General features: G+C 39.9%; 1 protein-coding gene across 1 annotated transcript in view; it reads left to right on the top strand.

Moving 5' to 3' along the window:
* Positions 1-18,138, top strand: part of LOC138322605 (uncharacterized) — a 77,672-nt gene that overhangs the window by 16,520 nt on the left and 43,014 nt on the right. Inside the window, exons 3-4 of the mRNA XM_069266577.1 lie at positions 9,143-9,212; positions 12,002-12,053. Of these exons, the coding sequence (XP_069122678.1) occupies positions 9,143-9,212; positions 12,002-12,053 (122 nt within the window). The remainder of the gene's footprint in view (positions 1-9,142; positions 9,213-12,001; positions 12,054-18,138) is intronic.

Here is an 18,138-nt window from a genome sequence, read left to right as displayed (position 1 = left end):
GATTGAGGAGCCTTCACCATTTCCACAGGGACTCATCCAGATTAAGGAGCCTCAACCATTTCCACAGGAACTCATCCAGATTGAGGAGCCTCAACCATTTACACATGAACTCATCCTGATTGAGGAGCCTACACCATTTTCACAGGAACACATCCAAATTGAGGTACCTACACCATTTCCACAGGAACGCATCCAGATTGAGGAGCCTCAACCATTTCCACAGGAACACATCCAGATTGAGGAGCCTTCACCATTTCCACAGGAACTCATCCAGATTAAGGAGCCTTCACCATTTCCACAAGAATTCATCCAGATTGCGGAGCCTACACCATTTCCACAGGAATTCATCCTGATTGAGGAGCCTCAACCATTTCCACAGGAACTCATCCAGATTGAGGAGCCTACACCATTTCCACAGGAACTCATCCTGATTGAGGAGCCTACACCATTTTCACAGGAACACATCCAGATTGAGGAACCTACGCCATTTCCACATGAACTCATCCTGATTGAGGAGCCTACACCATTTTCACAGGAACACATCCAGATTGAGGAGTCTACACCATTTCCACAGGAACACATCCAGATTGAGGAACCTGCACCATTTTCACAGGAATTCATCCAGATTGAGGAGCCTACACCATTTCCACAGGAACACATCCTGATTGAGGAGCCTACACCATTTTCACAGGAGCACATCCAGATTGAGGAACCTACACCATTTTCACAAGAATTCATCCTGATTGAGAACCTTCACAATTTTCACAGGAACACATCCAGATTGAGGGGCCTACATCATTTCCACAGGAACACATCCAGATTGAGGAACCTACACCATTTCCACAGGAATTCATCCTGATTGAGTAGCCTACACCATTTCCACAGGAACACATCCTGATTGAGAACCTTCACAATTTTCACAGGAACACATCCAGATTGAGGGGCCTACATCATTTCCACAGGAACTTATCCAGATTGAGGAACCTACACCATTTCCACAGGAACTTATCCAGATTGATGAGCCTACATCATTTCCACAGACACCATTTCCACAGGAATTCATCCTGATTGAAGAACCCTTACAATTTCCACAGGAACACATCCAGATAGAGGAACCTACACCATTTCCACAGGAACTCATCCTGATTGAGGAGTCTACACCATTTCCACAGGAACTCATCCTGATTGAGGAGCCTACACCATATCCAGAAAAACTCATCCTGATTGAGGAGCCTACACCATATCCAGAAAAACTCATCCTGATTGAGGAGCCTACACCATTTCCAGAAAAACTCATCCTGATTGAGGAGCCTACACCATTTAAGCGGCCTGATGCTGTTCTTCAGGAATTTTTCCAGACTGTTTTAACTACATACATTCTCACTGTTTTTGTGGGAGTAATGTTCACACTGGCGGTGTATGTTCCTGTCAAGTACAAGAATGTACACTTAAAGAGAAACAAGATCAGTTTTAGTTTTTGTCGAACTTAAAAAATGAAAACAAGAAGAAATGAGTGAAGACTGTATATGATTTTTTTTTACAGCAGTTAAATGTTATTAAAAACTATGCTTATAGATTTGATCCTTTAAAAATTTGTGACAATAACATTTTACATCACTTGTAATGTAAGGGTTAATGTTTGAATTAATGTTCGACAGACTTTTAATTACATTTTAATGATATTTTTCTCATGAGTGATATTTTGTATCATAAATTATCAGTCGGACATATAAATAAACTTTAAGGTAGCTCCATACTTTTGGTAAAACCCATGTCATTTTTAGCTCACCTGGCCCGAAGGGCCGGTGAGCTTATGTCATGGCGCGGCGTCCGTCGTCCGTCGTCCGTCCGTCAACATTTCCTTTAAATCGCTACTAGTCATAGAGTTCTGCATGGATTGTAACCAAATTTGGCCACAAACATCCTTGGGGGAAGGGGAACAGAACTTATATAAATGACTCTGACCCCCCCGGGGGCAGGAGGGGCGGGGCCCAATAGGGAAAATAAATGTAAATCCTATAAAACGCTACTTGTCCTAGAGGTCTGCATGGATTGTAACCAAATTTGGCCACAAACATCCTTGGGGGAAGGGGAACAGAACTTATATAAATTTTGACTCTGACCCCCCCGGGGGCAGGAGGGGCGGGGCCCAATAGGGAAAATAAATGTAAATCCTATAAAACGCTACTTGTCCTAGAGGTCTGCATGGATTGTAACCAAATTTGGCCACAAACATCCTTGGGGGAAGGGGAACAGAACTTATATAAATTTTGGCTCTGACCCCCTGGGGGCAGGAGGGGCGGGGCCCAATAGGGGTAATAGAGGTAAATCCTATAAATCGCTACTTGTCCTAGAGTTCTGCATGGATTGTAACCAAATTTGGCCACAAACATCCTTGGGGAAAGGGGAACAGAACTTATATAAATTTTGACTCTGACCCCCCCGGGGGCAGGAGGGGCGGGGCCCAATAGGGAAAATAAATGTAAATCCTATAAAACGCTACTTGTCCTAGAGGTCTGCATGGATTGTAACCAAATTTGGCCACAAACATCCTTGGGGGAAGGGGAACAGAACTTGTATAAATTTTGGCTCTGACCCCTCCGGGGGCAGGAGGGGCGGGGCCCAATAGGGAAAAGAAAGGTAAATCCTATAAAACGCTACTTGTCCTAGAGGTCTGCATGGATTGTAACCAAATTTGGCCACAAACATCCTTGAGGGCAGGGAAATAGAACTTGTATAAATTTTGGCTCTGACCCCCTGGGGGCAGGAGGGGCGGGGCCAATTAGGGGAAATAGAGGTAAATCCTATAAATCGCTACTTGTCCTAGAGTTCTGCATGGATTGTAACCAAATTTGGCCACAAACATCCTTGAGGGAAGGGAAACAGAACTTGTATAAATTTTGGCTCTGACCCCCTGGGGGCAGGAGGGGCGGGGCCCAATAGGGGAAATAGAGGTAAATCCTATAAATCGCTACTTGTCCTAGAGTTCTGCATGGATTGTAACCAAATTTGGCCACAAACATCCTTGGGGGAAGAGGAATAGAACTTGTATAAATTTTGGCTCTGACCCCCTGGGGGCAGGAGGGGCGGGGCCCAATAGGGGAAATAGAGGTAAATCCTATAAAACGCTACTTGTCCTAGAGTTCTGCATGGATTGTAACCAAATTTGGCCACAAACATCCTAGAGGGAAGGGAAACAGAACTTGTATAAATTTTGGCTCTGACCCCCTTGGGGCAGGAGGGGCGGGGCACAATAGGGGAAATAGAGGTAAATCCTATAAATCGCTACTTGTCCTAGAGTTCTGCATGGATTGTAACCAAATTTGGCCACAAACATCCTTGGGGGAAGGGGGAAAGAACTTGTATAAATTTTGGCTCTGACCCCCCGGGGGCAGGAGGGGCGGGGCCCAATAGGGAAATAAGAGGTAAATATTCAAATTCCTTCAGAAAAGAAACAATGAACCTGTATTCAGAACATGACTTGACATTACAAACCAGGTGAGTGATACAGGCCCTCTGGGCCTCTTGTTCATCAAGTTAACATAGAGCGCATTCTAGAACAAACTTTATATTTCTCAAAATGATGTATTCTTCGAGTCTGCTAATTCTCTTAAAATATAAAGTTTGTTCTAGAATGCGCTCTATTGCTTTTAAAAGAAAAACTATCAAAATATATGTCAAAATTGACAAAATTTTCAAATTTGCATAATTTATGCAAAGTTACCATGGTTATATAGCAAAAACATACTTTCTGTCAACAAAAACATCATTAAGTTTTTAGGTCATCCAACCCGAAGGGTCAAGATGACCTATAGTCGTCATGTTTCGTCCGTCGTCGTGCGCCGTGTGCCGTGTGCCGTGCGTTAACTTTTCACATTTTGAACTTCTTCTCAAGTTCTATCAGTGCGATTTGGCTGAAACTTGCATGAAATAATCCTGCCATGGTCCCGACAAAGTGTTGTTATTTTTCGGGTCGATCCGAAATCCAAGATGGCCGCCAAAGTTGTCATCTTGAAAACATATTTTGAACTTCTTCTCAAGTTCTACCGGTGCAATTGTGCTGAAACTTGCATGAAATGATCCTGACATAGTCCCGACAAAGTGTTGTTACTTTTCGGGTCGATCCGAAATCCAAGATGGCCGCCACAGCCGCCATCTTGAAAACACATTTTGAACTTCTTCTCAAGTTCTACTGGTGCGATTTGGCTGAAACTTGCATGAAATGATCCTGACATGGTCCCGACAAAATGTTGTTATTTTTCGGGTCAATCCGAAATCCAAGATGGCCGCCAAAGCCGCCATCTTGAAAGCACATTTTGAACTTCTTCTCAAGTTCTACTGGTGCGATTTGGCTGAAACTTGCATGAAATGATCCTGACATGGTCCCGACAAAGTGTTGTTATTTTTCGGGTCGATCCGAAATCCAAGATGGCCGCCACAGCCGCCATCTTGAAAATACATTTTGAACTTCTTCTCAAGTTCTACCAGTGCAATTGGGCTGAAACTTGCATGAAATGATCCTGATATGGTCCCGACAAAGTGTTGTTATTTTTCGGGTCGATCCGAAATCCAAGATGGCCGCCACAGCCGCCATCTTGAAAACACATTTTGAACTTCTTCTCAAGTTCTACCGGTGCGATTTGGCTGAAACTTGCATGAAATGATCCTGACATGGTCCCGACAAAGTGTTGTTATTTTTCGGGTCAATCCAAAATCCAAGATGGTCGCCAAAGCCGCCATCTTAAAAACACATTTTGAACTTCTTCTCAAGTTCTTCCAGTGCGATTTGGCTGAAACTTGCATGAAATGATCCTGACATGGTCCCGACAAAGTGTTGTTATTTTCCCGGTCAATCCGAAAACCAAGATGGCTGCCACAGCCGCCATCTTTAAAACACATTTTGAACTTCTTCTCAAGTTCTACCAGTGCGATTTGGCTGAAACTTGCATGAAATGTTATTTTTCGGGTCAATCCGAAATCCAAGATGGCCGCCAAAGCCACCATCTTGAAAGCACATTTTGAACTTCTTCTCAAGTTCTACTGGTGCGATTTGGCTGAAACTTGCATGAAATGATCCTGACATGGTCCCGACAAAGTGTTGTTATTTTTCGGGTCGATCCGAAATCCAAGATGGCCGCCACAGCCGCCATCTTGAAAACACATTTTGAACTTCTTCTCAAGTTCTACCGGTGCGATTTGGCTGAAACTTGCATGAAATGATCCTGACATGGTCCCGACAAAGTGTTGTTATTTTTCGGGTCAATCCGAAATCCAAGATGGCCACCAAAGCCGCCATCTTTAAAACACATTTTGAACTTCTTCTCAAGTTCTACCAGTGCGATTTGGCTGAAACTTGCATGAAATGTTATTTTTCGGGTCAATCCGAAATCCAAGATGGCCGCCAAAGCCACCATCTTGAAAGCACATTTTGAACTTCTTCTCAAGTTCTACTGGTGCGATTTGGCTGAAACTTGCATGAAATGATCCTGACATGGTCCCGACAAAGTGTTGTTATTTTTCGGGTCGATCCGAAATCCAAGATGGCCGCCACAGCCGCCATCTTGAAAACACATTTTGAACTTCTTCTCAAGTTCTACCGGTGCGATTTGGCTGAAACTTGCATGAAATGATCCTGACATGGTCCCGACAAAGTGTTGTTATTTTTCGGGTCAATCCAAAATCCAAGATGGCCGCCAAAGCCGCCATCTTAAAAACACATTTTGAACTTCTTCTCAAGTTCTACCAGTGCGATTTGGCTGAAACTTGCATGAAATGATCCTGACATGGTCCCGACAAAGTGTTGTTATTTTTCCGGTCAATCCGAAAACCAAGATGGCAGCTACAGCCGCCATCTTGAAAACACATTTTGAACTTCTTCTCAAGTTCTACCGGTGCGATTTGGCTGAAACTTGCATGAAATGATCCTGACATGGTCCCCACAAAGTGTTGTTATTTTTCGGGTCGATCCGAAATCCAAGATGGCCGCCACAGCCGCCATCTTGAAAACACATTTTGAACTTCTTCTCAAGTTCTACCGGTGCGATTTGGCTGAAACTTGCATGAAATGATCCTGACATGGTCCCGAAAAAGTGTTGTTATTTTTCGGGTCGATCCAAAATCCAAGATGGCCGCCACAGCCACCATCTTGAAAATACATTTTGAACTTCTTCTCAAGTTCTACTGGTGCAATTGTGCTGAAACTTGCGTGAAATGATCCTGACATGGTCCTGAAAAAGTGTTGTTATTTTTCGGGTCGATCCAAAATCCAAGATGGCCGCCACAGCCGCCATCTTGAAAACACATTTTGAACTTCTTCTCAAGTTCTACCGGTGCGATTTGGCTGAAACTTGCATGAAATGATCCTGACATGGTCCCGACAAAGTGTTGTTATTTTTCGGGTCAATCCGAAATTCAAGATGGCCGCCACAGCCGCCATCTTGAAAACACATTTTGAACTTCTTCTCAAGTTCTACCGGTGCGGTTTGGCTGAAACTGGCATGAATTGATCCTGATATGGTCCCGACAAAGTGTTGTTATTTTTCGGGTCGATCCGTAATCCAAGATGGCCGCCAAAGCCGCCATCTTGAAAACACATTTTGAACTTCTTCTCAAGTTTTACCAGTGCGATTTGGCTGAAACTTGCATGAAATGATCCTGACATGGTCCCGACAAAGTGTTGTTATTTTTCGGGTCAATCCGAAAACCAAGATGGCTGCCACAGCCGCCATCTTTAAAACACATTTTGAACTTCTTCTCAAGTTCTACCAGTGCGATTTGGCTGAAACTTGCATGAAATGATCCTGACATGGTCCCGACAAAGTGTTGTTACATCTCTGGTTGATCCCAAATCAAAGATGGCTACCATGACACTATATCTAATTAACTTGCTACATGTTAAGGCCCTTTGGCCTCTTGTTTGAAAGAAAATTTGTTGAAAGAAATTGAAAATGATCCTGACATGGTCCTGACAAAGTGACACCATATGAAATTAAATTTACTATTGCCAAGGTAGTCAGATGACCGTTAAGGCCCTTTGGGCCTCTTGTTATCAGGGGTGTATTCAATATTTCAAACGCGGCATCTAAATTTCTAAATACTTAATTTGAAATTTGGTAGATTCAGGGGCCAAAAAGAGCCATTATCATATCTAGTCCTTTTGGCTCTGACCCCCCGGGGGCAGGAGGGGCGGGGCCCAATAGGGAAAATAAAGGTAAATCCTATAAATCGCTACTTGTCCTAGAGTTCTGCATGGGTTGTAACCAAATTTGGCCACAAACATCCTTGAGGGAAGGAGACCAGAAATTGTATAAATTTTGGCTCTGACCCCCCCGGGGCAGGAGGGGCGGGGCCCAATAGGGGAAATAGAGGTAAATCCTATAAATCGCTACTTGTCCTGGAGTTCTGCATGGACTGTAACCAAATTTGGCCACAAACATCCTTGGGGGAAGGGGAAAAGAACTTGTATAAATTTTGGCTCTGACCCCCTGGGGGCAGTAGGGGCGGGGCCCAATAGGGGAAATAGAGGTAAATCCTATAAATCGCTACTTGTCCTAGAGTTCTGCATGGATTGTAACCAAATTTGGCCACAAACATCCTTGGGGGAAGGGGAACAGAACTGTATAAATTTTGGCTCTGACCCCCTGGGGGCAGTAGGGGCTGGGCCCAATAGGGGAAATAGAGGTAAATCCTATAAATCACTACTTGTCCTGGAGTTCTGCATGGACTGTGACCAAATTTGGCCACAAACATCCTTGGGGGAAGGGGAAAAGAACTTGTATAAATTTCGGCTCTGACCACCCGGGGGCAGGAGGGGCGGGGCCCAATAGGGGAAATAGAGGTGAATCCTATAAATCGCTACTTGTCCTAGAATTCTGCATGGATTGTAACCAAATTTGGCCACAAACATCCTTGGGGGAAAGGGAACAGAACTTGTATAAATTTTGGCCTTGATCCCCTGGGGGCAGGAGGGGCTGGGCCCAATAGGGGAAATAGAGGTAAATCCTATAAATCGCTACTTGTCCTAGAGTTCTGCATGGATTGTAACCAAATTTGGCCACAAACATCCTTGGGGGAAGGGGGAAAGAACTTGTATAAATTTTGGCTCTGACCCCCTGGGGGCAGTAGGGGCGGGGCCCAATAGGGAAATAAGAGGTAAATATTCAAATTCCTTCAGAAAAGAAACAATGAACCTGTATTCAGAACATGACTTGACATTACAAACCAGGTGAGCGATACAGGCCCTCTGGGCCTCTTGTTCAAATATCATATAAAAACATGGGGTCCTCGATCAAATTTTCACAATTTTGTAAGGTTAAAGTTTGTAACTCACAACCCTACCCCCATTTCATGCAGAGCTAAGATTGGTCATATTTGACTATTTTTTAAAAATCATGAAACAAAAAAACATTCTACATCAATCCATATGTTTTTATCATATTCTATCTGGTTTATGTCTGTTTATTTTTAAAATTTTCTCCAAATTTTGTGTTTTAAGGAAATCCGTAGGCGATTTTTTTTTTAGAATTCCGGAATTTCAGTCCGGACGGGTCCCCAATTATCATTTATTGCGAGGAACGTTACTTCAGGCGTTTGAAAGTCCATTCCCATTTACGATAGGGACCGCAAAAACCTCAGAGATAGCATGTTATATTCACTTCATTGCTTTTATTTGATTTATTTAATGATTTTAAACATTCAATATTATATGTAGACAATTTTCACCTATTGAAAAAATATCCAAGTGGAATGTCGTAGCGTATCAGAAACCATTCTGGAATTCAAAACAACCTCGGCAGCTTCCGGTTTAGCGTTATATGAATTGGCGCGGTTTTCAAAAGTATGGATCTACCTTAAAGGTGTTACATTAATAATTCTTATGAAATAATATTTCATAATGATGTAAGTACATGATTATATAAATTGAAATTATATTTTTACAGAATCCAGTAAGAATGCAGTACAGGGATTTTGAGATACTTGAGGTGACATTGGTGAAGTGCAAAATCTGAAAAATATTTCCATCACCGGAAGTTGGGACTGATAGGCGACAATCGTACTTCACCCACATCAATTTGGTGTCTTGAAATTGACATGGTTTACATGTATTGGTTGATATTTTCTTTATTGTTTCTTCTTTGTACAGATCCTGGTTGGTTTGGGAAATGTGATTATTGGACATGGATAAGCAAACTCACCAACATTACCAAACAAAGGTAGAAACCAGAACACAATTCAATACAACTAACGTCGCCATTAGATGTTAGAACGCTGCTATTATATTTACTGCAATCCCACTGTGTAACCTTACCAAATGCAGGTGGCATTCATCAGTGCATGATTCTGCCATCTGCCTAAAGGGGTAAAATTGACGAAAATTTCAAAAATCTGCTTCTCCACTCACAGGTGTGGTAGAATCAAATACTCTTCATAGATAGAAAGGCCTCAATGCGCTCTACAAAAATTGTGAACTATATGACCCTGTGGTTTCAGGTTTCCCCCTGGGGAGGGGGTTAAGTTTGCTATAGTTTATATAGGGAAAACACATTTTTGAGCATTATTTGGTCACTTGTAATAGGAAATTAGTCAAATGTTGTCAGAATTTTCCCTATGAAATGGTCATTGAATCCTTTTAACAAATTTTCCATGATTGACCACCAGGGGCCGTAGGGGCGGAGCCAAAAGGGGTCAAATAGTCTAACACTTCAAAATTCTTGAACTGGTAGAATCAAATACTCCTCATAGATGGAAAAGATTATGGTCCTTTACAAAAATTGTGAATTATATGATCCTGGGATCTTAAGTTTCCCAGTGGGGAGGGGGCTAAGTTTTCTATTGTTTATTGTGTTGCCTTCAACGCAAGGGCGACACTTAAGTGTTTGTCGGCGTCAGCGGTGTTGTCGGTGTCGGCATCCGGGAAACGGTTTCCGTGCGATAACTTAAGTTTTTATTGTCCGATTTCAACCAATTTGGTATATTGCTTTATATCAATTAGATCTCGGACGAATTCGATAATGGTCAAAATCTGTCAATATTTACAAGAGTTACAGGACATTAAAATCGTCAAAAGATGGTTTCCACTCGATAACTTTAGTATTTATTGTTTGATTTCAACCAAATTTGGTATATTGCTTTATATCAATGAAAGATGGGTTCGATACTGGTAAAAATCCATCAATATTTGCAAGAGTTATGGGACTTGATAACTTCACTTAATTATTATCCCCCGCTTTCTCCAAAACGGGGGATATATTAATTTGGGTTTGTCCGTCTATCTGTCTGTCTATCCGTCTGTCTGCAACACTTTGTATCCATGCAATGATTGTTACAAATGTAAACCAATTTTCTTTAAACTATGTGACAAGGTTAAATGCATTAAGGGCTTGGCCAAGTTTGATCGCGACTGTTGATGGATCTTATTTAGCGGAGTTATGGCCCTTTGATTAACTAAAAACATCATTTTCTGCCATTTCCGTGCAATAAGTGTAACAAATGTAAACAGATTTTCTTCAAACTTAGTTACAAGGTTAAATGCCTTAAAGACTTGGCCAAGTTCGATCGTGACTTTCAACGGACCTTATTTAGCAGAGTTATGGCCCTTTGCTTAAATAAAAAGTCAGTTTCTGCACTTTCCATACAATAACTGTAATAAATATTAACCGATTTTCTTCAAACTTGGTAACAAGGTTGAATTCCTTAAGTGCCTGGCCAGGTTCGATCAACTCTTTCAGCGGATGTTATTTATTACAGTTATGGCCCTTTAATTTACTAACTACAAATGTCATTTTTCTGCAGTTTCTGTGTAATAACTAACAAATGTTTAAACTAATATTGTTAAAACTTGGTAACAAAGTTAAATGCTCTAAGGGCTTAGCCAAATTCGATCGCCACTTTTGGCAGATCTTAATTAGCAGAGTTATGGCCCTTTGATTTAATGAAAAAAAAGTCATTTTCTGCCACTTCCGTACAAAAACTGTAATAAATATTAACCGATTTCCTTCAAACTTGGTAACAAAGTTAAATGTCTTAAGGGCTCTGCCAAGTGTGATTGCCACTTGTGATAGACCTTATTTAGCAGAGTTATGGCCCTTTGATTTAATAAAAAAAAAGTCACTCATGTTTTATCATAAAATCACTAATAAAACATCTTACTTCCGAATAAGACTTCAGTTTATTTTTTCATTTTCAACCAAGGTTAAACCTACATCAATAATGTTTACCTACAATATGTCCTGAAAGCGGGGGATGGAAATTCCATAAGTTTGCTTGTTAATGTTAAAAATATATTCAACTGTAAATAACTATTTTTTGTGATGCTGTGCAGGCAACACCTCCACTTTTGTGGAATTCTTGTATAGGAAAAACACATTTATGAACATTATTTGCTTGGTTTTCATAAGAAATTAGTCAAACTGGGTTAGAATTATTAGTCTGAAATAGCATTTTAACGTCATATCCATACTGGTCGTGGCTGACCCCTAGGTGCCAGAGGGGCGGGGCCAAAAGGGGTCAAAATGTCTAAAATTAAAAAAAATCTTCATCTGAATTCACAGATTTGATGGAACCAAATAACCTTCATAGATAAAAAGTCAAATTTATAAAATCACTGACTGACTTCAAGGGCCTGATGGGCCAATATAGTGTTTATATGTCTTTGTTTCATTCTGTATCCAAACTCATGTGACTGTTAAGGCCCATTGGCCTCTTGTGTTATAAAATGGTTATTAAATGTAAATATAAGCATTGAATTGTATTCGCTTGGCAATCATGAGAGCATGAATGCCAACTTTACAATGGCAAATTCAATATGAAGTGCTAGCCAGTTGACATTCGTATTGCCATAACTGCCAACTGAATGCAGTTCATTGCTTAAATACACTTTAACATACTAGATGGTTGTCAATTTTTATGTTGGATTATAGGAAGAACCTCTAAAAATGTCTTAAGTTACAAGATGAATATTGTTTTACGTACAATATTGATATGAATTTTTGTCTAATTTCAGAAACAATCCAATTTTGTCAATGGTCGTAGACTCGGTCAAAGAATCAAAGAAGGTATTTATTCTAAATGAGATATTTATTTTTATCCCATAACTATGCATGTTTTACAATGGAAAATTCATGTGATAAATTCTATAGCATTTTGTTATTGTTAGCTCACCTGGTCCGAAGGACCGAGGTGAGCTTATGGGATACCGCAGCGTCCGGCGTCCGGCGTCCGGCGTCCGTCAACAATCGACTTCTTCTCCATAACCACTGGTTGGATTTCAACAAAATTTGACTGGTAGCTTCTTAAGGGCTACTAACTGAAAATTGTACAAATGATGGAGCTGATTCCCCGGGGGCCTGAGGGGCGGGGCCAAAAGGGGTCAATTTGGCTATTTCCATAAGCTACTTTTTCTCTGAAACCAAGCATGGGATAGCACCCATAATGCAATGGTAGCATCCTTATAGGGTGGGGATTCAAAATTGTACAAATGCTGGGGCTGACCCCCCGGAGGCCTGAGGGGCGGGGTCAAATGGGGTCAATTTGGCTATTTCCATATAAACGACTTCTTCTCTGAAACCAAGCATGGGATAGCACCCATAATGCAATGGTAGCATCCTTATAGGGTGGGGATTCAAATTGTACAAATGATGGGGCGACCTCCCGGGGGCCTGAGGGGCGGGTCAAAAGGGGCCAATTTAGCTTTTTCCATATAAACGACTTCTTCTCTGAAACTAAGCATGGTATAGCACCCATAATGCAATGGTAGATCCTTATAGGGTGGGGATTCAAAATTGTGCAAATGATAGGGCTGACCCACCCGGGGCTTGAGGGGTAGGTTCAAAAGGGGTCAATTTGGCTTTTTCCATAAAAACGACTTCTTCTCTGAAACTAAGCAAGAGATAGCACTCATAATGCAATGGTAGTATCGTTATAGGGTGGGGATTTAAAATTGTACAAATGATGGGGCTGACCCCCGGGGGGCCTGAGGGGCGGGGTCAAAAGGGGTCAATTTGGCTATTTCCATATAAACGACTTCTTCTCTGAAACCAAGCATGGGATAGCACCCATATTGCAATGGTAGCATCCTTATAGGGTGGGGATTCAAAATTGTACAAATGATGGGGCTGACCTCCCGGGGGCCTGAGGGGCGGGGTCAAAAGGGGCCAATTTAGCTTTTTCCATATAAACGACTTCTTCTCTGAAACTAAGCATGGTATAGCACCCATAATGCAATGGTAGCATCCTTATAGGGTGGGGATTCAAAATTGTGCAAATGATAGGGCTGACCCACCCGGGGGCTTGAGGGGTAGGTTCAAAAGGGGTCAATTTGGCTTTTTCCATATAAATGACTTCTTCTCTGCTACTAAGCGTGGTATAGCACCCATAATGCAATGGTAGCCTCCTTATAGGGTGGGGATTCAAAATTGTGCAAATAATGGGGCTGACCCCCGGGGGCCTGAGGGGCGGGGTCAAAAGGGGCCAATTTGGCTATTTCCATATAAACGACTTCTTCTCTGAAACTAAGCATGGTATAGCACCCATAATACAATGGTATCATCCTTATAGTGTGGGGATTCAAAATTGTGCAAATGATAGGGCTGATCCCCCCGGGGGCCTGAGGGGCGGTGTCAAAAGGGGTCAATTAGGCTATTTCCATATAAATGACTTCTTCTCTGCAACTAAGCATGGTATAGCACCCATAATGCAATGGTAGCATCCTTATAGTGTGGGGATTCAAAATTGTGCAAATGATAGGGCTAATCCCCCCGGGGGCCTGAGGGGCGTGGTCAAAAGGGGTCAATTTGGCTATTTCCATATAAATGACTTCTTCTCTGCAACTAAGCATGGTATAGCACCCATAATGCAATGGTAGCATCCTTATAGGGTGGGGATTCAAAATTGTACAAATGATGGGGCAGACCCCCCGGGGGCCTGAGGGGCTTGGTCAAAAGTGGTCAATTTCCATATAAATGACTTTTTCTATGCAACTTAACATGTGATTACGCTCATAATGCAATGGTTACATCCTTATAGGGTTTGGATTCAAAATTTTGCAAATGATAGGGCTGACCCCCCGGGGGCCTGAAGGATGGGGTCAAAAGGGGTTAATTTAGCTATTTCCATATAAACGACTTCTTCTCTGCAACTAAGAATGGAAGAGCACTTATAATGCAATGGTAGAATCCTTATAGGGTTGGGATTTGAAATTATACAAATGATAGGGCTGACCCCCGGGGCCTTAGACGGCAATAGATGCGAGGTCAAAAAGGTCAATTAGGCTACTACTTTCATATAAATTACTTTGCCTCTGAACCTATGTATTGGATAGCATATTTGTATGGTATCAATAGCATCATTGTATGGTTGTGATTCAAAATTAAACTTTGGGAGTCAATTTTGCTTATTGATGCTGTGAAACAGCATTCTTAGGTACGCTCGGAGAGCCTGTGCACATCAAAACAATGAAACCACTCCGCGGTGAAAATTAAAAGTTGTTTTGTTCATTTCACGTAATACTTGATGGTATGAAAAAATAAAACCCCAATATTCAAAACCACAGACATAGAATTTGTACATACGTATACACCATGGATGGAGTGTTTTAAGTGTTCAGTTGGGACTCTATAATATTTGTTTCACTCCGAGAACACTGGTCTCCCGAAAAATCACGAACAACGCCTTCTTCGCTGTCTTCCTCCGCGACAGACTTTCGGTGGTTTTTGGATTGTGTATGTTTATTTAAATTTTACGTAATTCATGCTAATGATCGATTATTGTAATCAAATGGTAGGAAGGTAACTGCAAAAAAAAGTTCTTATAACGCTTATAAAGTTTTTTGTGTTGGTTGTATTGACGAACTATATCTGAGATATTATTGCGCAGTAAAAGTTAATTGATATGTCACTGGGAGCTCTGTCTTTTGTTTATCGACAACTGCGGTATATTGAAAGGGAAAAAGTACCAAATCTATCAACATAAACTTACAAAATATAATGATAATATAGATCTATTTATGTACGAGCAACTTAAAGTGACAAATGAACTTATATTGCCGTGTAATGTACGGTAGCCTTATGAAGACTTGCTAAAGTCCGATGTATTGCAGGAAGTTTTCTTGATGATAGCGTTCTTATGAATTCAAAAGAAATTTGACTGTTATAAGTAACCAAATAATGTACCCTTTACTTGACAAACGTATATGGCCATGTTTTATTATAAGTCAAAAGTCGGCAAAGCAAAACTCGCGATAAATGTTCTGCACGATGATATCTCACCATTCAGTTATTGTTAGGCTTACGTAGACTTGCTAAAGTCTGATACATTACATGAAGTTTTCTTGATGTTAACGGCTAGCGTTCTTGTGAATTTAAAAGAAATCCGAGTGTATACGTAATGAAATAATGTACCTTTTATTTGGCAAAAGTATCTGGCCATGGTTTATTAGTCAAAAGTTGTCAAAGCAACCCATGTTAGTTTTCTAAAAAGGAAACCAAAACATATCCGGAAATGGTAATATTTCTAATGTTATATTTTTCCGAAAATATTCTTCAATGTTAAGAGGATATTAAGATACGAAAATGTTTACTTATTATTTTTTTGTCTTTGAAGAGACATTGATGAAATTGATAATTTAGCAATTAATAAAGAATTATAAAAAAAAATGATACTCAGATTCTGAACGGTTTCATTGGTGTTGAAATCGTTATTTCAAAAATAATTTAGAAATAAAATTTATTACAGTTATTTCAGGATAATAAGTTATCCAACTTATTGTTCTTGAAAAACTTCAAATATCATAAAATAAATACGGTATATCGTAAATATTTTTTATTAAACTCCGAAATTCAACACTGCACACTTAATTATGTATAGTTTACTAAATTTCATATTTAAATGAAAAAAAAAATCTTTTTTTCTTTCTTTGAGTCCTTCATTCACAGCATCTATGAGTGGCCTTGGCACTTTGATTTTTCTAATTGTCAGAGTCTTGTGATAATTACTAACAAAAAACCAGGTGATCGATACAGGCCCTCTGGGCCTCTTGTTTATGTTTACACATACCAGTGTATAGGCTCCTACATCACCTCACCTCTCATTGGTCAACTTTAGCATTAATATATCAACCAATCCAGGGCTAGCTCTGGATCAAAATTTGGATTCGCCAATCGAAATTTGCTTGTTGCATGGCGATCTAAGATTTACGGGGAATTTTTTTTAATTTCCTCTATATTGATTAGAAGAAGGGAAACAATGCCAAATATACATGTATTTTCAATCCTGTTACTTTAATGTTTTTATATATCCTTTATTGAAATTTAAAAAATACAGGGCTTAGTTGAATGGAATAATTTATGTACTTATTTTTCATCACAACAGAGGTTCTAAATTAAAAAAAAAAAATACAGTGTCAAACCAGTTACAGAGTCAATCAAAATAATAAATATAGAACAAATTGAGAGAAAGAAAAAGGTAAAAACTTCTTGGAAAGGACTAGGTATGGTAAGGGTCTTTTGTGGCCCCCAAATCCGCTATTTTTTAAAGTCTGTTATTTTAAGATGTAAATATTGCATTTCAAATCTTAACTACATACACGACATATTTGATAGTGTTATTAGGTATTATAGCAGTTCTAGTTGCCATGGCAACCATTTTTATTACACATAAATTATGCAAAATGTGAAAATTTCATCAAAATTGACCTTTTTAATGCAGTTTTTCATCTAGTAAACATAGAGCGCATTCTAGAACAAACTTTATATTTCTCAAAATGATGTATTCTTCGTGTCTGCTAATTCCTGTAAAATATAAAGTTTGTTCTAGGTTGCGCTCTATTGCTTTTAAAAGAAAAACTATCAAAAAATATGCCAAAATTGACCAAATTTTCAAATTTGCATAATTTATGCAAAGTTACCATGGTTATAGAGCAAAAACATACTTCCTGTCAATAAAAATATCATTAAGTTTTTATCAGGGGCGTATTCAATATTTCAAACGCAGCAACTTAATTTCTAAATACTTAATTTGAATTTTGGTAGATTTAGGGGCCAAAAAGAGCCATTACCGTATCTAGTCCTTTAATTTATTTACTATTAATATATTTCTTTTTTATAAGATTTTTTTTTCTACAAATTTTTGCACAAAAATTCTGCAAAAAAATCCCTTCCCATTTTTTTAGGTCACCTGAGACGAAGTCTCAAGTGACCTATTCTAATCGCCTTTTGTCGTCGTGCGTCGTGCGTCGTGCGTCGTATGTCTGTAAACAATTTACATTTTCGACTTCTTCTCCAAAACTGCTGAAGCAATTTCAATGAAATTTTGCACAAACCTTCTAAGGCATATGGCCAATCAAAATTGTGAATTATATGGTCCCCACCCCCCAGGGGGCTGTGGGAGGGGCCAAAAGGGGTAAAATTGAGTAAAATTTCAAAAATCTTCTTCTCTACTCACAGATGTGGTAGAATCAAATACTCTTCATAGATAGAAAGGTCTTAAGGTCCTTTACAAAAATTGTGAATTATATGACCCTGGGGTCTCACGTTTCCCCCTGGGGAGGGGGTCAAGTTTACTATAGTTTATATAGGGAAAACACATTTATGAGCATTTTTTGCTCAATTTTCATTGGAAACGAGTCAAACTTGGTTAAAATTATTAGCCTGAGATAGCATTTTAATATCATATCCACATTGGTTCTGGCCGACCCCCTGGGGGCAGAGGGGCGGGGCTAAAAAAGGGTCAAATAGGCTAAAACTTCAAAAATCTTCTTCTGAAATTCTGGAAATGGTAGAAACAAATACTTTTCATAAATAGAAAGGTCTTAAGGTCCTTTACAAAAATTGTGAATTATATGACCCTGGGGTCTCACATTTCCCCCTGGGGAGGGGGTCAAGTTTACTATAGTTTATATAGGGAAAACACATTTATGAGCATTTTTTGCTCAATTTTCATTTGAAACGAGTCAAACTTGGTTAGAATTATTAGCCTGAGATAGCATTTTAATATCATATCCACATTGGTCCAGGCCGACCTCCTGGGGGCAGAGGGGCGGGGCCAAAAAAGGTCAAATTGGCTAAAACTTCAAAAATATTCTTTTAAAATTCTGGAAATGGTATAATTAAATACACTTTATAGATAAAAAGGTCTTAAAGTTTG

This window comes from Argopecten irradians, chromosome 5 (genome assembly GCF_041381155.1).
Source record: "Argopecten irradians isolate NY chromosome 5, Ai_NY, whole genome shotgun sequence".
Lineage (NCBI taxonomy): Eukaryota > Metazoa > Mollusca > Bivalvia > Pectinida > Pectinidae > Argopecten > Argopecten irradians.
Note: the sequence above shows the minus strand (reverse complement) of the source record. Positions and strands in the feature narration are given on the sequence as shown.